The 26,428-nt window shown below is 33.6% G+C and overlaps 1 protein-coding gene across 7 annotated transcripts; it reads right to left on the bottom strand.

Annotated features, from left to right (window-relative positions):
* Positions 1-2,853: 2,853 nt before the first annotated feature.
* LOC145330061 (uncharacterized) lies at positions 2,854-26,395 on the bottom strand. Of its 7 annotated transcripts, none has more exons than XM_080174601.1 (34): positions 26,267-26,395; positions 25,964-26,018; positions 25,589-25,665; positions 25,250-25,340; positions 24,635-24,701; positions 24,073-24,170; positions 23,179-23,301; positions 22,727-22,804; positions 21,423-21,506; positions 20,679-20,814; positions 19,861-19,926; positions 18,682-18,792; positions 17,822-17,992; positions 17,514-17,593; positions 16,824-16,889; positions 16,325-16,502; positions 15,656-15,739; positions 15,062-15,148; positions 14,790-14,870; positions 14,344-14,411; positions 13,712-13,871; positions 13,073-13,200; positions 11,832-11,923; positions 11,372-11,442; positions 10,773-10,883; positions 10,163-10,282; positions 9,614-9,718; positions 9,035-9,184; positions 8,547-8,597; positions 7,997-8,134; positions 7,006-7,122; positions 5,241-5,418; positions 4,707-4,783; positions 2,854-4,037 (listed from the first exon to the last, which is right to left on the bottom strand). In XM_080174601.1, the coding sequence occupies exons 1-33, from the start codon at positions 26,277-26,279 to the stop codon at positions 4,743-4,745; spliced, it is 3,276 nt and encodes a 1,091-aa protein (XP_080030727.1). In that variant the 5' UTR covers positions 26,280-26,395; the 3' UTR covers positions 2,854-4,037; positions 4,707-4,742. The 7 variants fall into 7 exon arrangements, with proteins under 7 accessions (XP_080030727.1, XP_080030726.1, XP_080030728.1 ...); XM_080174600.1 differs by lacking the exon at positions 19,861-19,926 and adding an exon at positions 19,761-19,826; XM_080174602.1 differs by lacking the exon at positions 19,861-19,926 and adding an exon at positions 19,761-19,826 and having other exon boundaries at positions 11,835-11,923.
* Positions 26,396-26,428: the final 33 nt, after the last annotated feature.

Raw genomic sequence — 26,428 nt, 5'->3', positions numbered from 1 at the left:
TTTGCCAGTTTCACTGCTGGGAGTACCTTGGCCTCAGATGCGCGTCTGCTCTACACTTGTGGTTTGCCGTAATCTCACACAGCTGTCACCAAAAGTTGTGGTATCCGCCGAGGATAAATGGCAGACACCGGAGTTCAATTAGATTACGGCAGTGTGACAGACGTGGACACCTCACTATAGAGAAGCTACGCTTCTCTGGCATTCAATAGATAATAATCAACATCTATTTCAGTTGTCACTTTATTGAAGGTTTAAAGGATACTAAAGCTATATACAACAAACAATAACTACATGGATAGGAATAAATAATCATAACATAAAAGCATTATAATACATATACAGTGGTCAGTTTGGGCAATAATGATCCCCCATCCCTGAAAAGGGTGGGGGAGAATTAAGAATACAGTTAACCATAATAAACATGACAGATTCAATCATTAATTTTAAGCATAGGGAGGGGGTCGTCAGACCCCTTCCCCAGGACTCGGGGGAGGGCCATTGACCCTCCACCGAACCCCAGATCAGGGGTGCCATAGGCATGGCTCACGGTTGCCGAATACCACAAATACAATCAGTTTTTTTTATATTAGCCTACGGGGCCGGTCTGTCATTTTGATTTGTTGTTTGTAGCCCTAACAGATCTATAGTATAGATGTATATACAGACAACTACCTCCCTTCATTTTTCAAAGACCTATTTCGTCTGCTTCTAAATTATTTTCTGCTACTTGCCTGTGATAATATAAGCGACACCTTTGGTTGATTTTCAATGACCTAATAGAAAGGTTGCACAAGGTGGTTGCGATGGGGAGATACAGTTATCTAACACCTTTCTCCCTTTTTCTAGTGTTTTACTCTAATGTAGCCCCGATTCTCTTAAGTTAGGATTCAGATGCACACAGACTGGAAGTGATTTGTAAGCTTCGCGAACAGCTCAATGTATATTCTATGTTACATTTCGAGCGGACCTGCAATTCTCTTGTAGAGTAGATTCACGAAAAAGATCACGAACAACACAGATAAAGAGGGGACAATGGGCTGTTTATTACACTTGTCCCCAAAGTTTTATTGTTCGTTAGCTGAACAACTTTGAGGATAAATTATGATTTGTCGATTGATTAAGTTGAGTGTTCAAACGATTCAACCACTAATTTTCATCTATAGAAGGGGCAACTTTGTGTATCAATGGAGATGTAAATAAATTTTTCGGTTATTGTCTTATCCCTTTAGATCCCTGCGAACTTGTGAACCGTGAATGTACGCAAGTCTAAAAAGTACAAGGGCAAATAAACATTAAGATATTGCGTAGAAAAATACTTGGATCTGAGTAATATCTTTTTGTTTTATACACATTTTAGTGAATCAACCCTTAAAGGGAGTGAGAACGTAAAAATTTCTCATCTGATTATCAAATCTTAACATTTACTAAGCACATTTCACTACACTGATCAACCAAAAATGTCCTATTCACAAAAATATCCAGAAATAATGCCTTGATTTTATGGTATTTTGAGAGGGAAAATGGAAAAACCAGGGAAAATCTGAACGTTTTTGTTTCTTATAATGTTTGTAGGGATATTTAACTTGTCATATATAGTTGAAACAATTTACTTACTGTTAAGGATTTATTTTATGCTATAAAATTGCCAATTCGTTTTTTTATAACGTAGTAATTAAGTAATAAAGACATATTTTAAATTCGTATTATTGACAAAAAAAATACCTCACTGTCTACAAAGGGTTGAATCTCATAGGTTATATAAAATAATAATATCCTTTTTTAATGTGTTGAACAATAAATAACCCACTTTGGAGAATTAGTTTACACTTTTATCAGACTGTTTCAGAGATGGGCCATTAAGTTAATTGGATACTAATAAAAAACCTGTTTCTGGCTTTGTTATTGTATTTGGTTTTCAATAAAAAAATATTGCTTATTTTATCAATTTCTAAGTAACTATACATTGGATTAAAGCAAGGATTATGTTAAAAGTCAGCTTAACTGTTAGGAAAAATCTAGAACTATGTGAAAAAGTTTAATTTTAGCTATAATGGGAGAAAAAAGCAATTTAATGCACATTTTATATAATACGGAAAATTTCTTCCTTTCCCCGTACCTTATAAAAATCGTTGGAAAAAGCCGTTTTTTAAGCAAACAAGAGCGCGTTTTGCTCTATCTGTGAGATATTATGAATGAGATAATGTTAAGATTTGATATTAAGATGAGAAAAATTTACGTTCACAGTCCCTTTAATTCAATTATGTAGAACTCCAAAAGAAGTCTGAAATATAATACAATTGGGTCCTACCCCAAACGTCGGAGTGGAAAAAGGCAGGAGTCCCAAGCGTCGGAATGGACATTACTTAAGTAAAACCTAGGAGTGTCCGCTATTTTATACCCGTCTACAAAATAATGACTATGGCCGCAGCGCACGGCCCCCTGGCCTATAACCTAACCTAACAATAACGGGACCGAAGGGGGAGGTATAAAAAATTTTGGGACTCCTGTGTTTGTCCACTCCGACGTTTGTCCCAAAAATCCTGCGTTTGTCTTCTCCGACGTTTGGGACTCCTGCTTTTGGCGTGGAACCCAATTTCGGATTATGATTTAGACTATCATCGAAATCGATATATTATTGCTTGGATGTTGCACCAGATTTTCATGCAATATGATAAAGCGATGCTCGCAGCTGGCTAAAATAACAATAACTCCAATCCACCCTACTTACCCATCCTAATGAATAAACGAACTTACGAATAAACTAGGTCCATATTAGCAAGCTAAATTGACAACAAATATTCCCTGTCAAATATCCACGAATATCTTATATCCATTTATATTTCAAATACACAATCAAAGGTAAATATTTATTCTTTATTGCTACAAAAAAAAAACTACTTGATGTAATAATAGTTAATAAACATGGTTAATCTATATACAATAACATTTTTTAATAATTACATAACAAATAATTTTTATATTTACATACATAGTATAGGTTAAAAATAATTCTAATTGAAAATATTAATAAAATTAACAAAAAGGCGTAAATTGTTAAATAAGCACATCTTTTTCAAAATTCATTCCCAAAATTTTAAATTTTAAGTTTTATTATAAAACAAAATAAAATTTTTAATAAAATAAATTTTTTTTGTCAGTAGGTAGGTATGGCTTCGAAACCAATCATTATCCGCTGGATTAGAACTGGTTCTAAGACATTCTGAAAAATTGTGTCTAGCATAGTATTACAGATAATTTTCCACGAATATTAAAATAAAATTAATACTAGTTTTGTAAAATTGGTTTTTATCTTTCAATTCTAATATCCGCGGAAAGCTACCTTTAATACGATGCGATAAATAACTTGTATAACCCTTTTAATTTTGCATACATATATAAGGAAGACTAATAAATTTTCAATTACAAATTTACAAAAAAAATACTTTACAATTTATTGTAAATAAAACCTAGCAGAACGAAAACATTAAAAGTTTTAAGACTCAAATAAAAGACTTTTTAACAAAAACTGTAGAAGTAAAATTACATAAATGAGTAGTAAATTTTATAAAATTTTCTTTTTTTTTGTCTTGAAAGATAATAATGGTAATCTAAAAGAGATTCTTAAATTTGTTGGTAATTTTATAAAATTGTCAAGGAAAAAAAATAATGCAAAAAATACATGTAACTATTCAAAGTAAACTAAACTAAAATAAAATGCCTAGGTTTTAGGTATGGTAGTTTATCAAAATAAAAATTGCGTCAGTGTTTTGATAAAAATAAAAATATAACTTTGAAAATTTTTGACTGTCTAAAAAACATCAATTTAAAACTTGTTGTACATCTGAAACATGAAATATAAAAATTTTCTTTTTTTGGCTTCTGTATTGAGATAGATGAATTTATTATTTTCATTTGTTAATTTTTCTTTACTGTTTCAACTATTGATTCGACACTGTATATTTGTTCTTTGTATAGTAAGACTTGGATTATGATGAATTATTATAACTTATGGTATTGTAGGTTTTACTCTTTTGTACCTAAAACATTGAACAAGATTAGTCTTGAAAATAACTTGTGCATTTCAAATGATAAATATTTTTTTATTTTCTACACAGCAAAAAAATGTTAAATTAGCTTAGCTTATAGCCTTTAGGGGATTTGCCCCAAGAGGTATAATTACATCTTTTATTACCTGGAGATCCCCAACTCCACCACTATTTTAAATAATTAAAAAAAAATGGCGTGGGGAGTTTTTGTTTTTGGGGGGGTTGGGGGTGTCCCCCCCCCCCAAGATAATAGCCTAAAACCACCACAGGACCAGTAGGTATATTCCCTGAAGAGTAGGACCAAAAAATAACAATTTCAATGCCATAAACATTTTCCTTTTTTCTCCCGTCATCTACTCACATATCATTGGTTTGTAACCCAAAACCCAGTTATTTAGAATTTGTTGCTTTCATACAAAGTGCATGTTGAACACTGATACCAACCCCCCCCGTATCTTTCAAATCAGAGAAAATAAAGGGATTATTTTTCTTTTTCTTTTATGTCAATACCCAGTTAACGATATATCCTAACCTGACCCAAAGTATTAAACAGACATAACCACATCCTCTTATTTTCTTATATTTTTAAAACAAGGGGGTGGGTGGGTGTATTAATGCCTAACACAGCAATTTGTGTGTAAGCGCCTGGAAACTCATTACCTGAACGGTTAATAATATATCATTTGCTGGCTTGTATTACTTTGCATCATACCAGTTCGGCGCTCCCCATTGGTAACCTAAAGTAATATTATTATCATTTATTCTGTTTATCATATTCATACATTCCCAATGATGATAAAAGAAATTACCACTACTTTAGATTAAAATCATTGGTAGAAATGTTTTGACACTACTTTTTTTAAACAAACCAATCGAAATAAAAAAGACCAGCGTTTTGGGCCAACGAATTAGATCACGTGTTTATAAAACTTTGGGAACTGGTGTAATTTACAGTTCATGGACCATTTGATTTAAAAAGAATAAGAAATTAGAAATTTATCACCGAATACAGATTGAGAATGTGATTAATTCTACGATTTGTATTTACGTTTACGTGGGCAATTCTGTTAACCATACTATTTTTATGCTATTTTGATAATATGCAGTTATGAAGATTTGATAATAAGATACATAAGGAGTTCATAAATAAACGCTATTTTTAAAAACCGATTTGAATCCAGTGAAAATATTTACCTGACACTCTGGCCACATTGCTGGTTGTAGCACTGACTTGTCCGTCCGCATGCTGACCAGCGGCAGCCGCTACCAGCGTCTGTACGCTGCTGCTGGCCGCTGCAGAGGCAGCCGTTAGCACGGCCTGGTTCTGACTGGCGGATACGGTAGGCACAGAGATGGTTTGTCCACCAACAATCTACAACGATACAGAATAAATTCATTTTTTAAATTGGTTTTTAACAGCTACCGTATTATAACTTGCGAAGCCCTAGCATCTAGGTAAGGAAGGTCAGTAAAATAGCTTAAATCCATTCCGAGACTAGAATTTTAAAAAAATAATAAAGTATAGAACTGAATTAGTTCAGTGGTTACCGATAACTAAACCTTACGAACAAACATGAAAACCTTACTTCGTTATATAACAGAATATACTGAAGTAACAGGCATAGGCGTCCAAGGGGGGGGGGGGGGTAATGGGCCATTTGGCACCCCCAAAATTTTTTGAACAATACCCCCCCCCCCAAAAAAAATTACCCCTACCTTGGGGGTGCCGTAGGCACCCCCAACGATTTTTTGGGGGGGGGTAATTACCCCCCCCCCCAAAATAAATATTCTTAAAAAAAAATTTTTTGGGGGGGTATTTACCCCCCCCCAAATTGAATGTTCTTAAAAAAAATTTTTACTGAAAATTTTTTTTTTGGGGGGGGAGGGAGTAATCCCCGCCCCCCCCCCAAAAAAAAAGTCATAGTGTGACTCGAGCCTTGAGGTGTAATATATTTTATGTTCCTCGTTTGGTCTCCTAATAGTTAATGAAAAGTATATCCTAATGTTTCAATTAAATCAGATCTTGAAGACCATGATAACAAAAAATTTAATAGTTTGATCATGTTTTATTTGCTTGGGCCTTTATAAGGGCTAAAACCATCCCGGGGATCTATGATGTAATTGTAAAGCACTGAAGATTCCATAAAATAGATACCTAACTAAATTAAATATTTCATTAAATAATGAAAAAGAATTTCTATAGGCGATTTCTTTTGGGAGGATGTCAGGGTGTCTCAAAACTAGTTATAAAACTTACCAGGACTTATAAGACGCTTCACTTTAAAGTATAATCATATTGGTTCATTGGTTAGTGAGTTAATTATTGTATTTTTATGTTCTAAAGAATGAGATACTACTATATATTTGAATAGTAGTGGCGCCCTTAGCATCTAAGAACTCGTGTTTTCTAAAGGGTAAAAAGGGAGGAGAAAAATAGCCTAAAACCACTCAAAGGATTGACCTATAATAGTGTGGAACCATCATGGGATCTATGTGAAGCTTTCCTAAAAAGGAGAACTCAGTATTAAAAGTAATGAAATCTGAAGCTATAGTCAAATAAACCTTACTTACTACTTTATGTTATAGGATAGTACTTATTAACTTAATAGATTAGGTAGGTGCTTTTTTTACATAATTAAATTACCCCCCCAAAAAATTTTACCCCCGGGGTAAATTAGTTTGGGGGGGGTAATTACCCCCCCAACAGATTTGGGGGGAGTATTTACCCCCCCAACAGACTTTAGGGGGGGTAATTACCCCCCCCCCAATCAAATTTTACCCCCGGGGTAAACATTTTTTTTGGGGGGGAAAAAAAAATTTCGGCGCGCTTCGCGCGCCATTTTACCCCCCCAAACACGAATTACCCCCCCCCCTAAAATTTTTTACCCCCCCCCCAAAAAAAAAGCTTGGACGCCCCTGGTAACAGGATGTCTGTCTGGATAAATAAATATCCTTATACCTGGTATGTTGGAAGAGCTCCAGGAGTATGAATAGAGTAGGTAGTGAATCCTCCGGGCATATTTGCCACAGGAATCTGGCCTCGGAACGAGGAGGTTAAAATGCCAGTAAGCGCAGCCTAAACAATGAATAACATTATATTTTCTAGTGATGGCAATCCGTCGAATTTTTGGGCCGGATTCGGATTCCGGATTCTTAAAAGAATCCGTCAAAAAAAGTGGCGGATTCCTTGCGGATTCCGGATTCTTATTATTGGCGGATTCCGGATTCGGATTACGGATTCTAGCAGGATTTTTAAAGGCTTTTAAATTTTTTTTTTTAAATTTAAGTGCTACATATGTCCTAAAAATTAATGTTCTTGGTGTTCTCTATATTTCACTTCCGAGAATCGAACCAGATTTTTAAAAATTTTATATGTAATGATGATAATCTTTGCCTTCAAAAAGCGAGAGTTGAAAGAAAAAACTCAAGACGCTAATTTTAGCATACCAATTAAGAATCCGGAATCCGCTATTAAAAAACGGATTCCGGATCCGGATTCCAAACTTGGCCCAAAAAATGGGCGGATTCCGGATCCCGGATTGCCAACCCTAATATTTTCGTCCATTATCTTTAGTCCATCTATCGTCCATTCATCAATATAACTCTGGACCAATTTGTACATATATTTATCAATCTATATCTACTTGTCAATCAGCGCAGTGTCCCTCAAAGTGCCTAGTCGAGCACAGAAACTGCCCCCCCCCTCTATTATTTTGAAACAAATCAATAATAAAGAGAAGGGGTGGTGTAATTTCTTATGTTTTTTTTTACTTTAATAGGTTAGGGTTAGCTATATTAAGTACAGGGTTGCCATGTCGGTTAAGGACCCCCCCCCCCCCCCTAAAGGATTACACATAAAAAAGTAACACGTCTTTATTTGAATATTTTAAAAGAATGGGGGTTTTGTGCTCGCTAAGAACTTTGAGTGAAAGAACAAAATTTTTTTTTACCTGATCATATTCTTGTTGGTTGACAAACATTTTAGCCTTGTCCTTGTCATGCTGAGTGACTCTGTTGTGGGCAGCAGCTGTAGTAGCCACGTTCATAGTCCGCACCTGGTGGGCCTGCTGCTGGTTCATACCTCTCACCTTAATATGCATATACTTGTTACTTTTATGTTTATTTATTGATCGATTATAGTTTCTTTGTGATTGGATCTTAGTTATCGTGGAGTAGGTTGAGATACTTTTGCATAGCCACTAGGGCCAGCTCAAGCTCAAGTATTTTTCTGTAACCAATAATGTGGGCAGATTGTTCCTGCCTACACTGTGTTACTATTGGCCAAGTTAGGAAATTGGTCATCTAGGCTTACTTACTATATTTATTGTTATAAAGAATACTAGCTGCGCCCCTAGCATCTAGAGGCTCTATATTCGAAAAATATCTCAGGACCTATAAAAAGCTTCAAAGTAAAGGAGAAACATGATATAGGTTAAGCAGTTAGCGAGATCTTTCGCAACAGACAAAAAAGCTTTCTACTTTATATAAGATTGTTATTACCTGGTGGTTTGACAGATCTCTTGGATACCCTTCGTTTTCATGAGAACTAGCCTAAAGTAAATTTTTTATTAAAATTTTGTTTTAAAATTGTGTAGGTATATCCAACAAAAGTTTTTACCCAATGAGGGTAAATTACATGGCCTGGGGGAAGGTTAATCCCCCCCTTAATTATTTTAAAATTGTGTAGGTATATCCAACAAAAGTTTTTACCCAATGAGGGTAAATTACATGGCCTGGGGGAAGGTTAATCCCCCCCTTAATTATTTTAAAATTGTGTAGGTATATCCAACAAAAGTTTTTACCCAATGAGGGTAAATTACATGGCCTGGTGGAAGGTTAATCCCCCCCTTAATTATTTTTAAGAAGGAAAGGGAGATGAAAAGCTAGGTACATTTTTCGTGTAAAATGTAAAACTTTTTTTTTACAATTGAGGGCTTTAATATTTCCCCTCCCACAAAAACGCCCTTGAGAATATAATTTAAAAATACCTTATGTTGTAGCAAGACCTCTTCAGTATTAGAGACAAAATTACACTCTCCGCAGGCGAACTGGATCTCTCCCTTGGCCATAATAAACTTGGGATCAGATTCCCCGTGCTGGAGCTTCACGTGGCTCTGGATATTCTCTAAGCTGTCAACCTAAAGTAGTAATAGCAACTTTTAATCAAAGGATAATGCCAATAACTAAGAATATAGTTATCGTAGAACAGGAAAAAATACTGCGGATACTAATTTTGTAATAATTTTCTTGGTAATATTACCCCGATGATCTATATATAATATCTATTCATTATATACCTACTATATAGCCTAAGTAACTTCTATCTTATCTACTTACTTTTGTTTTCCCTATTGTATCTTACTTTTTATACATGTTTCATAAATAATATTAATATAAATCCCAATGACGATAACAAAAAAACACTAGGTGCTAGTCCTGAGTCAACAAATAAAAATTCAATCAAAGTACTCAAAGTTTTGAAGGCAACTTGGTTATACAACTTTATATACCAGTGCAATGTCCCCTTCCTCTCTGAAATAAACTTAATCACTAAAAACTTTATTTACCTTGTAGTTGCACTTTTGACATGAGTAGGTTCTTGCAACATTCAAGTTTATCTGGTTTTGTTGATTCTGTTGTCCTTGAATGCCAGCAGCCTGATTAGCAACAGCCTATACAAAAAATAGTTGATTTGTTGTAGGTAGATCTAATTCTCTGAAGTTAGGATTCAGCTGCACATAGAGTTTGATTGCTAAAATCCTTTAGTCGATGCCATAATTGGTAAAACCCACCCTACCCCTACTATCCAATTCCATTCTGTGCTACATTACAATTTGACCTGTAATATTTTCGTGGAAGCTGCTCAATTATTATACCATCATGACCTTATTTTTCCATATCGTCCTAATGAATGTCATTCTAACAAAAATGAGGAAAAGCATGATTTAGGTTGCTAGATTTGGGGGAATAAATATCGAAAATGTTAAACTTAGCAAGGGATGGGACAATGAACTCTAATGCTCCCGAAATAAGTTTATAAGCGCGTTTTACCATTCCATAACTTAAATTTTTTAGAGGGTGAACATTTTGAGGGAAGCTAGAGACCAACTATTTACCTGGGCAGCTGCTTGATGTACAGCAGCCTGCAGGGCAGCTTGGTTAGCCGCGGCTTGAAGAGACTGAGCCACAGCTTGTGATGAGATGTTGTGAGTTCCCTCCAAGTGTTGTTGTAATTCCTAAAATAATCAGACGGTGTAAATAATCTAAACTAAGATTTAAGTGAATTTCTCCACTCAAACACTAAATTTCTTAAATGTATAGTGTATATACCTAGGTAATTACCATGTTAATTAAATAATATTTAAAACAAAAAAATTAAAATTGAGAAGTAGGTTTCGGGTAAAATCCGTAAAGGTTGTGTTTTAAGTTAAAAACAGTAGTAGAACGATAAAAATTTATGTTAACTGTAACTATAGGTCTTTTCAATACGAAATACACATATTTAGTGAATATTATCGTTCTACCGCTATTTTTAAGCCTTAAAACACACACCTTTGCGGATTTTACCCGAAACCTACTTCTCCCTTTTGGTAATAATTGAAGTTATTGAATTATCAAAGATTACCTAAATTCACGATAGGAGCTTTTCGTTCGGACGGACTTACCCTAATTGTGTATAACTTCGTCTTTGAAAATCTACTAGGTACATAGAAAAGATTACTATACCTGCGCAGAGAGACATTTAAAGCTGCAATGTTCACAGCCCAGCGTTACCGTTGCTATTTGAACATTTTGTCCTTGTTGGGCCAAATTTACTGACCTTCGGCCTCCGTGAACCTTAATTAAATTTAAATATAATAGTCTACTATTGTTGTTCTAATGTATGGGAATGAGATACACTTATGGAAAGGTATAACATTGTTTTAAACCTCACCTCCTCTTTTTTTTATACAATAGAGGGGCTTCATTCCAAGTGGGGATGGGGAAATCTTCTCTTTATATATTAGTAATTGGATGTCTGTCTGTCTGTAGAAAAGAATCTAGATAAGCGATAAAATAATGTGTATCTCCTTTACAGTGAAGCATCTTATATGGTCAGAAGAGGTCTAAACTCTAACTATATTGGTAGAATGTACATTCACCCCCTAAGAGAAAACGTCCCTAGAGAACAATGACCAACATAAACTTCTGTTTATCTTTTTTTTTAAATCTAAAATTAAAAGTGGAGAGTTAACCTCAGCTCCAATCCTTCAAGTGCTCCAAGAGGCCTCTAGGGGCGCAGCCGCTAATAATAAAATATATAATACTAAAGGTATATTACTTACCTTATTCATATGTTTATGTAGTTCTACGGGGTCCATACACTGATATTGACAATTCGGGCACTGTTGGTTTCCTAAATTAAACATTAGATAAGCTAATCATATTAAACCAGTTTAAAAGGGATTTTCCTAGATTTCTCGCTAACCAATTATTAATAGCATTTTGTGCCTCAAAATGACTGTTTATTGTATTTTGTTACTAAGTGTCCTACATACTTTGATTTATACGATCTTTACATTAATCTTTAATTACCCATAATTTTAATTAACAAGAGAAAAAGTACCTACCTGTATTTTACTTAAGCATGAAAAAAACATTCTTTTTAGAAAATAAGTTAAGATTAAAAGGTTTTTTAAACGAAAATCTACACATCCAGACACAGAATAATTAAATCATCTTATGCACAGAATAAATATCTAAATATCTAGATATCTAGACATCCAGAGATAGATATAGTACAACTACCTGGCATTCCCCTCCTGTGTACAGAATCAATATGATTCTGAAGTTGTTGGACATGTTCAGTGTTAAATCCGCAGTGCTGACATTGAAACCTGTGAAAAATAATCCTTATATAAAAGAACAGGAGGTGTTTATGTCTGTCTGTCTATGTGTATACCGAAATTCCCCACTAATTGCTGAACCAATATGGTTCTCTTTTACAGTGTATCCTGCTTCGTATATAATATGTAGGTCCTTGAAAATAACAATTTTAGGGGAGGGTACCAACACTATCCCAAGAGAAATTATCCCTAAAAATCCCCCCTCCCTATTTTTTTTCTTCACTTTTTCATTTTAAGACAAAAATTGAAAGTTGGGGGTCGATCGACTTCCATCCATCGACAATTTCTATTTATCTATCTATCTCATAGAATAAGGAGGAATAGAAATGAAAACCTCAAATATTTTATGGAATATTGAAGAAAAGTTGCGCTTGCGCAATAAAAACATAATATGAAACTTGAATAGTACACATGTCAAGTTGGGACAAAACTGAAATAATATCTTTTAAATGAAAATATATCGAAAAGTATTAGATTTTTCCTCTAACTTTATGTCTCTACTGCATAGAAATTAAATTTATGTTTATCTAATATTGTTTACATTTCACCACTGTCAATGTACTTTATGACGCAACTTGCGTAATCACTCGATTACGAAATGTAAACGTAACTTGCGTATAACTCAACAATTAATAAAATAATTTATGATAGTAATAATTGAAATTAAAATATTTAAAAATATATAATTGGATATAAACATCTTTTACTCTCAGACCTTGAAAGAATTAAAAATCAGCTGCTAAGGATTTTTTGTAAACAAATTCATGCGCAACCCTAATACAAATGCCGTGATCATTATTTCTTAACCAAATATTTTTAAAGTCATTTTTTTTTACTAAATTCATGTTGAAATGAATTTTTGTTTAAAGTTTTGCTCATACTATATGGTGTCATTGCATTGTGAATAGGACAAATATGGTTGGACGATTGGCTGTATGGCTTTTAGTATACTATTAAAAAAGGCATTTATTTTTCATATCATTTCTCGATAATATCTGAAATCATGTGATTTTACTACAAGCCTTGTAGCCATTTAGGGCTTTCAAAAGTTCCAATTTTATTTCAGGCTAGCCAGGCAGAATCTTCTACCTGGATTCTATTCTATACTTTATCTTCTTTGATCTATCTGTGTTGACTTACTGAGGAGTAACTCTGTTGTGATCTTGTTTGTGTTTCTTGAGCATGGTAACATCTGGGAAAACTTTGTTACACTCGTCACACTGGAACCCGTTACCCTCGTTACCATTGTGGAACATCAATTTGTGTTCCTAAGAATATAAATCAGTTGAATTTTTATACTGTCTGTGATATAAAAGCTTTAAAAGTTTAAAAGAACCCAATCCTATTTTTATGAAGTAACTAAATTTTTTGAGTCAACAAATAAGATAACGTAGATATAAAAACTTTAATAACAGTGTAATTTACAGCCCAATGTCCCCTACCTTCCTGTATTTATTGGTGTTAAGGTTAAGCAGTGATTAATCTATCAAACTTTTAGTTTATAATGATGTTTGTTAATAAGTTACATAGGCATTTACATAGTTAAGTGGATAGGTATATTATTACTTGGTTCTTACACAACATTTTCATGTTCTATCATAAAGGGTACTTTGTAGCGGGCTAAAATAACGATCTACCCCATCCCCCTACTTTACCCCAACACCTTCCTTCCTAATGCATAAACGACCCGACCAATAAAAGTGAAAGAAAATTGTAACGTAAATTGACAACAATTATTCTCCTGCCACAATATCCACGTATATTTTACATCCATTTTACCTTCAGTTTGTTAGGTCTTGCTGAGGAGTAGTTACACTGGTTGCAGGGGTATCTGACCCCTACATGAGCAGTCAGCTTGTGTTGTGACAGTTTGACCGCTGTGTGGGCCCGGAAGTTGCAGTGGTCACACATAAACTTGCGCTCCTCGTGTCGGGTTTTTCTGAAGAAAAAAATAATGTAACAAGATAAGTTTTCATGAAAACTAGTGTCTTTTTGAGAGAAATACACAGCTATTGGTAGATTTTTTTTTGATACTTTAGGCAAAAAATCATTGAAAAATGGCTAAGATAAGCAATATACTAAATAGACAGGCAAACATACATTCATCCTATCACTTTAGCAGATAGGACGGCTAAAAATTAAAAACATCCCATCCCATTCCTTACATATTCAGGCCGATTAATTGATATACATCCCAAATGATGATACACAAAACACCCCCTTTTGTATAGTACAATTAGTGGTTGAAACGTTTGGACACTCAACTTACTGAAATTCAATTTAAAGTCCCCAATGTTGTTACCTTACGAATAAGAACTCGTTATTACAAACTTTGGGGACTAGTGTAATAAAAAGTCCAATGATCCCTCTCTCCCTGATATTCAACACAACAGTAAAACTAAAAACTGTACCTGTGTCTCTTTAAAGCTTCTGGCCTAGCGGCCACGTAGTCACACAACTCACAATTATAGCTGACTCCCTAGAATACATTTACATTTTTTAGAGGTTGTTGTATGAAATATTTGAACTTGAATTAGTGAACCCAGTATTTTTTTTCTTTTTCTACGATATCATATGTAATATGTACCTTTAAAGCATAAAAATGAAAGAATTATTTTTTTACTTATTTTACTCGAACGGGATTTTTGCTTGCAATCATTTTCTAAATTGGAAAACTTAAAAATCCCAAACTAGACATTATTTTAATGTTCACTACTTTAAGAATATCAACTTGTTCAACTCACCAATCCCATTAAAAGGTAAAAACATACAGAAATAGTTCTATATTTACTGTTGTTTCCTTAATTAAATTAATAAAACGCTATTCTAATAATGATTAACTATAGTAGAAGCCTACCTCATGAACTGTTAGTTTGTGCTGTTTCAGATCATTGAAATTTCTTCCGTCGTACCCACACATGTCACAAGCCAAGCGACCCTAAATAAGAAAGATAGTTAGAAAAAATAAGAAGATACATAATATAGACAGTAATTGAAAAAAATATACCTACCTAAAGATCTTGTAATAAATGCCTAAATTGGCTGTTTTAAGGATTATATACAATTTGTGTCACGCGCCGGACATAGCAGCAGTACATACCATTTTTAACGTCTCTAGATTTTAGGTACCTTTTGTATTGAAATAATTTGATCTTGACCCTGAGATTTGGGATTCTCCTCGTGAAATTTTATCAGCTCCAAACTTCGCCTCGACACCTAAAAATTATTAATATTTCTATTTATTCACATATATCATGAGCTCTAATTTAAAGCCGAATAAGGCACTATAGTTTATTTGAAATTTAATAAAGAAGGCAATATCTATAAGTAGCGACACACAAAAAAACAGTTGAACAAAAACTTTTAAACGATTAAGTATAATGGAGAAGGTTTTAATAAAGTGAATTATTTTTCAAAACTGGATAAGCCTATTATTTTTTGTGTAGTCTAGCTCTTTACCACCGCGTGTAAGAGCAAAAATATATAGACAAACGAATAAAGTGAATGTTCAGTGTTCACTGTTCATTCAAAAAGAGAAAGGACAAGAACAGTAATAATAGCAAAACAGAAACCTTTACATGACAAAATATAAATGTCTTTTGTAACATGACCAACAGGCAGACTGACTGATCAAATAAGCTGTAAACTGGATGCTTTTTAGTAGGGTTAAACTTAATATGCTGTCAAAACTAAAGACAAAATAAATGATTTATGAAAACTTACACTTTTACAATCTTGACACTGTAGGGCATCAGCAAGCTCCAAAATTCTACGCAACTCCTCCTTGTTTTCTGCCTTTGGAGGCATCTGAAAAATTATATTCCATTATTTTTGGGGTCTTTTTATGATCTCCATGTAGCCTTTGATGATCTAATCTGGCTTTCCTCCCCAATCTGTCTTATTTATACGAGCATCACTCTGTCGAGTTTTTTCTTTCTACTTCTAGAAATTAACTTCATAAACTATGATACCTTCTCTATTTTGTTTTGTATTTTTTTTAAATAGCTTTATATTAGTCGATCTATAGGTATAGGAATTTAATAATCAATCTGACTGTAGGGGATAACTTTGCTAGGGTATATACACTATTAGTTTGTGCATAAGCATAAAGCTTTCTGTTCATATCTATCCATCTATGTACCTCACTACACATATCCAACTATCTATCTATCTAACCTGTGCTCCGGTATTAATACAAGTGTCACAATACACTTTGAGCTCTGCTAGTGGGTGCACTGTTTTTGTGCATTTGAAGCACTTTGTCTATCTATCTATCTTCCTAGCCTGTGCTCCGGTATTAATACAAGTGTCACAGTACACTTTGAGCTCTCCTAATGGATGTACTGTTTTTGTGCATTTGAAGCACTTTGTCTATCTATCTATCTTCCTAACCTGTGCTCCGGTATTAATACAAGTGTCACAGTACACTTTGAGCTCTGCTAGTGGATGCACTGTTTGTTTGTGCCTCTTGAGACTGCTCTGGTGTGAGGTTTTGAAAGGACAGAAGGTGCACTGGTACATGGTGTGGTCATGCATAGCCAACACATGCTGTTTCAACTCAGCTGAATTTCTAGAAAAAACAATACAAATGATAGTTAAAAGATTAATATTATATAGTGCGTTCTTATCTATGAATATTTTTGTAGCAAATCTATTTTATAAATTACGTTGTCCGTATTTCTTAAGAATTAAGACGAAGGATAGGAAATTATACACTTTTCCACAACACTAAATATCGTTCTAAATTTTTAGGTGAATATTTCCGTGACCCTAATGCATTTCAATTTGGTTGTATTACTGTTTAATTACTTCGGATGAAATAATATATTTCTTTTGTACAAACAATCTTTAAAATATGAACAGAACTGGTAAAATGTAAATAGTTTCATACCTTGCTTCGTGGTAACAAATCTCACATTGTAAATTTGACACTTTCTTTAAATCTTTCTTCTTTTTCCTATAAAATTATGTATTAGACTATTATAAATGTAATAGGATGTCTGTTGTGTGTTTATAGCTTTAAATCTTGCTAGATATCATATTTATATATGTGTAAATCTATCTATGTGTCTGTCTGACTGTCTATCTACCTATCTATTTAGTACATACTATAATAGCTCCTTCCAAACTATCTCTTCTTCTCATTTATATCTATCCAACGTCCGTATGTCTGCCAATCTGTCTGTCTATAAATCTATCTGTATTTCTGTGTACCTGTTATTATTCGGTACATGCATAAGGACTCCTATCCAACTATCATATTCGTCTCTTTTATAAATATTCGCCTGTCCGTCTGTCTAGCAATCTAACTGCCAATTGGTCTGTATATTTTGTACAGTCATATGAGCTTCTTTCAAACCATCATATTCATCTCTTTCTGTCTCTCTGACAGTTTATCTAACTGTCTATCTATCTATCTGTCTATTTCGTACAGGCATATTTTTGTCTCCTTTATATCTATCCGCCTGTCTGTCTTTCTGTGTACCTGTTACTATTTGGTACAGGCATGAGAGCTCCTCCCCAACTATCATATTCATATGTCCGTCTGTCTGTTTATAAATCTATCTGTCTATATGTGTACCTGTTACTATTTGGTACAGGCATGAGAGCTCCTCCCCAACTATCATATTCATCAGTATCAGAATCTATATCATTCTCCGTCTAAAAAAGAGAATAAAATATGAAAAGCTTAACAAGGCAATTTTGTGGCTTTTCCCAAAATTTAACAAGGCATCAAAGTTATATTGAATTGTAATTTATTGATTATTTTTTCTTACAAGTTCAACTTCAAGGTTAAAAAAAAAATATAAAGCAATTTATCGATTTACTCTTCTGTAGGAACTTCAGCGTCATTAAGATTGATTAAAAATGAAAACAAAATATCTCTACCTTTACAATTTTCTGCCTCCTGAGAACCTCCATGCTCTCCCTGGCGACCATCTCACAGGACAGGCACTCGAACTTAACATCCTCCCGCATAATCTGTCTGAGCTGGCGCGCAGTTGTGATTGGGATGGCGTGCTCGTCACATGTAAACCGTAAACCACTGTGCACAGTTTCCTAAAATATAAGATTTATGTTACCCAGTAGACCAAAAAAGTTCACAATTGAATTAAAATTATGTTTTAGATATATGTAAAAATCGAGAAAAACATTTTGTACAAAATATTTACAGTGCAAAATTGTAAATTGTAGGTATGTTAGAGGAACAGGGGGGTTTTACCCCCCCCCCCCCCCCCTCCAATACAAAAATTTGAAAATATCAGTGCTAGCTGCTTTTGTAATGTAATATTAAGAACTTACATATCTTATCATACTAAAATTTACGTGGCCCACCGTGATATTGCAGTTAGATTTTATGCTAAAAAAGCCATCGAATTTTGACAGTCAAACGGACATACAATAATTTTAGCAGTGTTGTGGATCCGGATCCGCAAGCCCAAGGATCCGCATTATTTTGAGTCCAAGGATCCGGATCCTGGGGTATAAATTTATGGAAAAATCTACCTAAATTTATATGAAATAGTCACTTACAAATTTTGAAAATCAGACATTCTCGTGATGAGAGCCAATCTTTAAGGTTTAGGTTCAGACTTGAAAACTAAAAGTATTTTTGACTTCGAGATTAAAGAATAAATATTTTTTGAAAAATTTGGTGATTTTATTTTTATTGTCAAGGATCCGGATCCGCATACAATCAATGCGGATCAGCAAAACTGAATTTTAGGGTTCCGCGAGAATCTTTTTACCTTATGATGTTTGAGCCTGGAGTTGTTAATGGCAGAATAATCGCATTTGTCACATGGAAATCTTATCTTATCATGCACGGATCTTACATGCTGCTTTATATGACTGGATACCTAGATAGATGGATAGATAGTTGGATAAATATAAATATACAGATAGATAGTATATATAACTGCTACTCAAATTTATAGGATTAATACATAGTTGGATAGAATTTTATAAAAACAGTTAATAGATAGGGATAGTAAAATTTACAGATATGAATAATGAATATTTGTTAAAAAAGAAAAGTGATAAATATTATTTTGTTTCTTTGTATGTATGGGTAAAAATATAAATTCATTTTAGGTTGTGATTTTAAAAAAGTAGATTTTAGTAGTCAACTTTTCGTAGACCTTTAACTAAGATTTATCGTACCTATCGTATTATACCTAGACAGTTTTCCGCTAACATTAAAATAAAAAATTATAAGATTAAAACCAGTTTTGCTAGCCCCGAGTAGCCAAAGGGTCGGTAAAACAAACTTTATATTAATTCATAGAGAAAAAAATAAAAGAGAGGAATCGAAGCAACTAGAAGACGAAAATAGGCAGTGGGCCTAGAGGCCTACTCAGCGCTGTTGCCGCGCTAAAATTTATTGCTATTCCACTACTTTTCAAATGGGAGGATTAAAAATTATTAAAAAAATATTTTTTACTTTTTACTATTTCCATATTTAGGGCAAGAATATTAGATTAGATATTTTCATAATGAACATTCAGCTGATTCTGACCGCCCACGGCTGTTTGCTAAATATCGCTTTTCTTTTTATTCACATTATTATCTATGATTGACTTACAAAAAGCCCTGGGCGGCTTTTGATTTTCGTCTGCTTCTAAATTTAGGGATGGGGAAGTAGTATTTTACCATGCAAAAGGGGTGAGTATTCATCCTCTTATCCTTTTTCCTTATGTATTAATTTCATTTTAATATTCGTGGAAAATTATCTGTAATACAATGCAATACATGATTTTCGGTATGGCTGAGAACCGGTTCTAACGGATACTAATCGGTTTCGAAGCCATACTGGAAAAAAACTTACCTTAGCCACATAATCGCATTTCGGACAGGGATAAAGAATCTTCTTGTGTAGAGAATTCTTGTGAACCTTAAATATAAAAAGAAAATGAATATCTCCTTACCTTAGCTACGTAGTCACATTTAGGACAGGGGTATAGAAACTTCTTATGCAAAGATCGCTTGTGGACCTAAAAAGGAGTTTAAGGTTTAAAAAGGGAAGTTGGATTTTTTTTAGAGGAAAAGAACAAATATATGTCGATAATGCATATTCTCTTTTCATAATTCTTTAGTTAAATCTACTGTGATAACTTTAATTATGCATTGTGATAACTCTAATAATGCATTTTTTTCTTCAAATTCTTTAAATAAAACTTTAAATCTACAATTTAATTAGATGTATCCTACAATGATGAAATTCAATATCACAGCGGTTAACGAGATCTTATACTTCATACAAACGCCCATTACTTTTAAATAAGTATTTTATATCATAATTATTTCTATTCAGGCTTTATTGCCTCTTATAAAATATCTAGCTTTTGAGAATGTTTCAATTAATACAAGATACTAGAATTACAAGAATGTTACCCTGATCAAGTCCCCCATTAACCATTAACTTTATGTCTTGAAATAATGGTAAAAGCTTTCAAGTGGCCGTTTGAGCACCAATACCCCCCCCCCCCCTATTTTTGAAAACAATTCAAAATAAGAAATATGGGGAGGGGGGTGAGTTTACTCCTAAAACCTAAGGACGTTGGGCTTACATTACGAAGTCTGTGCCAAATCCTAGAAAATATCCTAACCCAGTACTGATTATAACCTGACCTAAGGCAATAAAATAACTTATTTCTATCAATTTATTTCAAAATAAGTTAGGGGAAGGGGGGTTATCAATGGTTTGTGTGATAGTGCCGAGTAAAATATCAATCCTTCTCCTCACCTTAAGGCTTTCTTTAGTGGTAGATTCATGGTCACATTCGTTACACTTATACTTGACTCCTTCGTGTACACTCTCTCTGTGCTTCTTCAGGTGACTCACGGTTGTAGCTTTGTAATCACATTTGTCACAGGGAAATCTAAATATAGGTTATTGGCTACGAGTTATGTATATTATCAGGGGTAAAGGTTTAAGTTCGAAAGTACAACGGGAAGATGACAATTAAATCAATTAAAAACCCTTAGCCTAAAATTCACAAGATACTGAAGGCAATATTTCCAACAAAAGACTTTTTTAAAGCAAATTATTTATCATCTAATGTCCTATCGATGGCTATATGGCAACAATCTCATTTTATGCAACTTATTAAAACAGCGTTTATATTTTACTTAAATCTTTATCCCTGATTTTATAAGAAAAGAAAACTTGTGGGTAGATAGCTTAACGAAAGGAAAACTGTTTGGCTTCCAACTTTTTAGTCTAATAAAAAAATAAAGTGAGACAATTTATAGTTTTGAATTGATTAATCAACTTTTTTATTACTAGATTAATATGACAAAAATCTTCAGTATTCTAAAGAGTTTAGGTATTATTTAAAACGGGGAAGAAATAATTGCACACGCAAATTAAATTAGAGTGTTTTTTTTAAAGAAAAAACAATGAGAAGTGATCAAGTGATTAAATAAAAATAATAAGACAGACATGACAAACGAACAATCAGTAAAAAAAGGCATATAAATGTCTTACCTTAGTCCCAAATGAACAATATTATGGTGATATTTCAAATTAGCCCGGGTATTACTCACATGCGAACACTCAGCACACGGGTACCTGGCATTTTTACAACCGGCTTAGGACCAGCACAACCATTGTACTTTTGGCATTTAGGAAATTTTCTACTTCTCATTAAGTTGTAATTGTGACAAAGAAAAATTAAAATGAAAAACAATTAAAAACTAATTAATGGACCTCTAGGAGTCAAAATGCCAACTGGCTTTGTCAAAAGTACAACAATTATGCATCATTTAAGCAGATCATGATTTTAAATTAATACATAAATGATACTTTTACATATAAACTTAATTTCTATAACATTTTAGATGGTTGGCAAATGTTTGTTTTAAAAATTTTGGCACCTTTTTGCCGGTTGTAAATGTGCCGGTTTCCCTCCAGAATTAAAGGGATTTGGCATCAGAATTTTATAAAAACGAATTTGGATTACGAAGGATATTTTTTTTGTAACATTGAAGGTTGATTAAAGCCAATCGGCCGCCACATAGTCTAGGCTCGCACATCTTTGGAACTGGCAAAACCCAACCTAAGAAAATCTGGAGTCCAAATAATGTGCGGTAAGCAGACTACATGCAAAATTGCGAGTAAAATCAGATTATTTTTATACCTTGATGTGCCAGTTCCGAAGATGTGCGAAACTAAACTATGTGGTCAGCCATTTGGCCGTATTAGCAGCCTTCATTTGACCTCCAAAATGCTCCTTAATTTTATCTAAATTTAAGCATATAGAGCGATCTTTATAGAGCTTAATTATAGAAGTAAATTTTAATTTTTATTGCATAAAATGTCAATAAAACTGACTAAAAATATTCTGATGCCAAATCCCTTCATCCCTGGATTTCCTTCCCTTTTAATTTCCTTACACATTTCCCTAGCACCATATATGTACACATAACAGGGAGAGGACAACGGAGTTTAAATAAATCGACACCACTTTCTTCCCCCCAAATATTCAAAGCCAAATTTCCAACTAAGAAAGATTGATTTATCTTCCATTGTCATATCCCTGAAAATGAGGCTTATTAATAGCTATAGTTTTTAATTGTTTACTTGATTATTTTAAAAATACAAAAGCTTAACTATCAATAAACATCATAAAATATTTTTTGGTAGCGTACAAAAACTTTTGTACCTAGTACACAAACAAACATAAAAAAAACTTTAGGTACCTAACACAACAATATTTAACTAGGAAGGTAAATTTATAGTTGACAAGGACAAGTGTAATTATATCGTAGCGCAGCTGGAAATCTATTTACCTGAGTCCCATGTGAACAGTGTTGTGATGGTATTTCAGGTTTGAAGGAGTGTTGCTCACATGTTCACATTCTCCACACCTGATATTAAAATCGATCATTTTTAAAATAAAAGTAACAGGATGTTTATGTGCCTATCTGTTGTACCGAAGGATCGTGCTAACCGACATGGTTCTAATTTCCAATGTAGCTTTTGTAAAAATAAAGTTCAAAGGCCGGTGGAGATCGACATACACCCCCCCCCCCCCCCCCCCGTCATCCTAAGACTCCTTATAGGGCCTTAAGGGGTGAAATCCCTAAGAAATGTAACAGAAACCAATAAAAGGCTTGCTTGAGTTGAGTAGACATAAATTATTTATCTCTAGAACAGTAAGAAAATCACCATATGGCAGGTGTTCTTCTTTTAATATTTTCTCATAAAGAGAACGGCAAACGAAACAATAGAAATAAATTACCTGTATTTGATTCCGCTGTGCAAGGCGTTATAATGTCTTCGTAGAGAGCCCATAGCTGTAGCCTTATAGTCACAGTGCTCACAGGGATATTTAATCCCTTCGTGCACAGATTGACGATGTGCCCTGAACAAAAAGAAAAAATGACAATTAGTGTTTCCATCGTTTCGTAAGTATTAGAGACAATTTATCACGTATATTGAAATAAAAATCATAAAACTAATACCAGTTATGTAGACTGGGCATACGGGGATAACAAAACTGGTTTTTAATCTTGTAACTTTTCATTTTAATATTTACGAAGAGCTGTCTATAAATACGATGCGATAAATAAAGCGATGGATGATAAAAATAAAGTATGCAGGGGTGTCTGTATATTCTGCACAAGATTTACCCCCCCCCCCCCTAGTTTTTTCTCACCAAGTAGGGGGAAAATGGAAAAATATTTAAAGAACTCTATATTTTATTTATTTTATCCCTCCTACCACACATTTTTAAAAGTTTTTTCATCAAGGAGGGGGGGGGGGGGTGGTGGTAAAAATGTTTTCAGTTTTCTTAATTTTTACATTTTTTTCCCTCCAACCACTTCTTTTTTATCCCCCCCCCCCCCCTGAGCAGGGGATCCCATGTAGAATATACACCCCTGAAAGTATGTAAAAATATTTTTATGGACCATCAATAATTGAGAACTAAATAGGTAATTTAGTTAATAGTTTTGTCTTATTAGACTAAATACTAATATTGCTCAAATACTCTTCGTTAAATTATATTTTAGTTTAATAAAGTATTTTAAAGCGAGAAAGATTATAATTTTGATTCAGTAGTAGGTACCTATGCTTTTTAGTGATAGCTGTAAAATCAAAATTTAAATTAATATTATGAACAGTCGCAACAAACCTTAAATGTGATTTCATCTTGGCTTTATACGGGCAAAGATCACACTGAAATCCTTCCGGGTTTGGATACGTTCGTGGCTTCTTATTCGGAACTCCATTCTTAACAAAATATATATTATTTATAATATGACTATGTTCCTATTTGGTAAGTTTTAATCGCCAAACATTTAGATAATGACTATAACATTGGTATTTTTTGTGTTTAATTTTCAGGGAAGGGAGGGGACATTGGAGTGTAAATTATAATATAAATAACACTTTCTGACATTCGCCGACTTAAAAACTAAAGGAGTCTAGTCTAATTTATGTTTGGTTTATACATTTTGTAGTAGTATTTAAACTTTACCACCAATAATTTTAATTTACACAAGGGGTAATTTGTTTAATATAATCGGGAGGTACAAAAACTTGTTGTTTATTATTACCAAAAGTAAATATTAAGGGTTATTTTGTTAGACTAAAAGGATTAAGGATTTAGACGTTCTATAAAAAGCAATATGATTCTGTGTCAATGTCAAACACTAAATTAAATCTGAAGTTTTAAACATAAGATAAAATTATACCTGAACGTTCATAGAATGATTTGGGTCTACTACAAATCCTTCCAATATAATGTCTCCTTGGATATTCCTAAAAATATAAACAAAATATTTATAAGATATTTTTAACATATTAAAGGGGTGTATATTCTACATGGGATCCCCTGCTCAGGCGGGGGGGGGGGGGGGGGGGAATAAAAGATAAGTGGTTGGAGAGAAAAAAAATGTAAAAATTAAGAAAACTGAAAACATTTTTTCCATTTCACCCCCCCCCCCCCCCTCCTTGGTGAAAAAAAAACTAAAAAAATGTGTGGTAGGAGGGATAAAATAAATAAAATATTAAGTTCTTTGAATAGGTATTTTTTCCATTTCCCCCCTACTTGGTGAGAAAAAACTAGGGGGGGGGGGGGGGGGGGGGGTGAAAATATAAAAAAATTGTAGCCGTGGAAAAAAAAATAGATCTTGTGCAGAATATACACCCCTGACATATTACCTACCTAACACAATTTTAATTTTTTATCCAAGAAATAGTGAGTATTAATTGCTAAGAATCTATCATTAGCTTTTTTGAACTAAAAATATTCGAGATCTTAATTGACACACATACAAGCATCACACTTTTATAAAGAATGTACGCACCTGGCGTGTCCTTGCATATTATTATTTGCAGTATTATTCATCTGAGCTCCTTGTTGATGGGCAAAATTATTGTGATTGTTGCCAGAATAATCTAAATATAAAATTTATTAGAATCTTGGTTTAATATTTAAGAAAGAATAGGTATTTTAGTTTGGCCAAGGCATCCCCCCATACTCTAATTATATTAATGTCGTTCATCTAACAAAGCAGTAGAAGGAACCATTTAACGTTTTTAGTTATAACGCGGCGTTGAGCTTAGATTCGGACTCGTCACATCCCGGTTGTGGCCCTGTGGATAAGACAGCTTAATGTAAAAAACAGGGTTTTCATAGTATTTACCTGGTTCTGTAAGAATAGTTTCTACGAGACACTTTTCCACTGTAAAATCATTATTCTCCCTCCGTTCTTGGCCATTTCTATAATAGTATTATGTATAAAAACAAGGATGACAACATCTATGGAACCTAGACAAATCGGAGAGTATAAAAAAATTTATCTAATAACAAAGAGACGCCAATTTTGATATTGAAGAAACCAAATATCCTAAAGAAATCAGAACAAAAATTCGATATTAACGTGTCGTAAAATGGTTTTAAAATAATGATGTTTAATACGATCCACTTACAATTTGAAATGTAAATACAGATTCTGCGTGTATACATTATTCCTAATCGTTCTGAGAATCACAATTAGTTTTCAAAACGCTTTATTTACCTTTGACCAAGAAGTGTAACAGTGTTTTGAGTACCCGCAGAGGAGTGACCTAGACCTAAACAAAAAACTGTTTTTAAAAGTTGAACTAAAGGAGCTGGGCCTGGTAGGGGCAAAAAAACGATGTCAAAAGTCAGACTTTCTGAAATTTTAGGGGGGGGGGGGGGTGAAACAGTAAAATTTCCACCTTCTATATCTGAATTACACCAACCTCTACGCTCTCTTAGCCACCCCCCTTGATTTTAGTTTTAAGGGGATCATTATTTTCTCTTCAACAAATATAAAATCTATTTATTTATTGCAAACCTGAGTTAATCATTTTGACAGCTTTCAAATTCACTTTCTCTCCTCCTCATTGCGCCATTATAACATCTACAACAATTTCATGGCTTATGCATAGTTTCTTTAAAAGACCCAAATATTAGGTATTAATAAATTGGAATTATGCAGGGACTAAGGATAAGACAC

This window comes from Acartia tonsa, chromosome 10 (assembly GCF_053477335.1).
Source record: "Acartia tonsa isolate MP-2025a chromosome 10, ASM5347733v1, whole genome shotgun sequence".
Classification (NCBI taxonomy): Eukaryota; Metazoa; Arthropoda; class Copepoda; order Calanoida; family Acartiidae; genus Acartia; species Acartia tonsa.
Note: the sequence above shows the minus strand (reverse complement) of the source record. Positions and strands in the feature narration are given on the sequence as shown.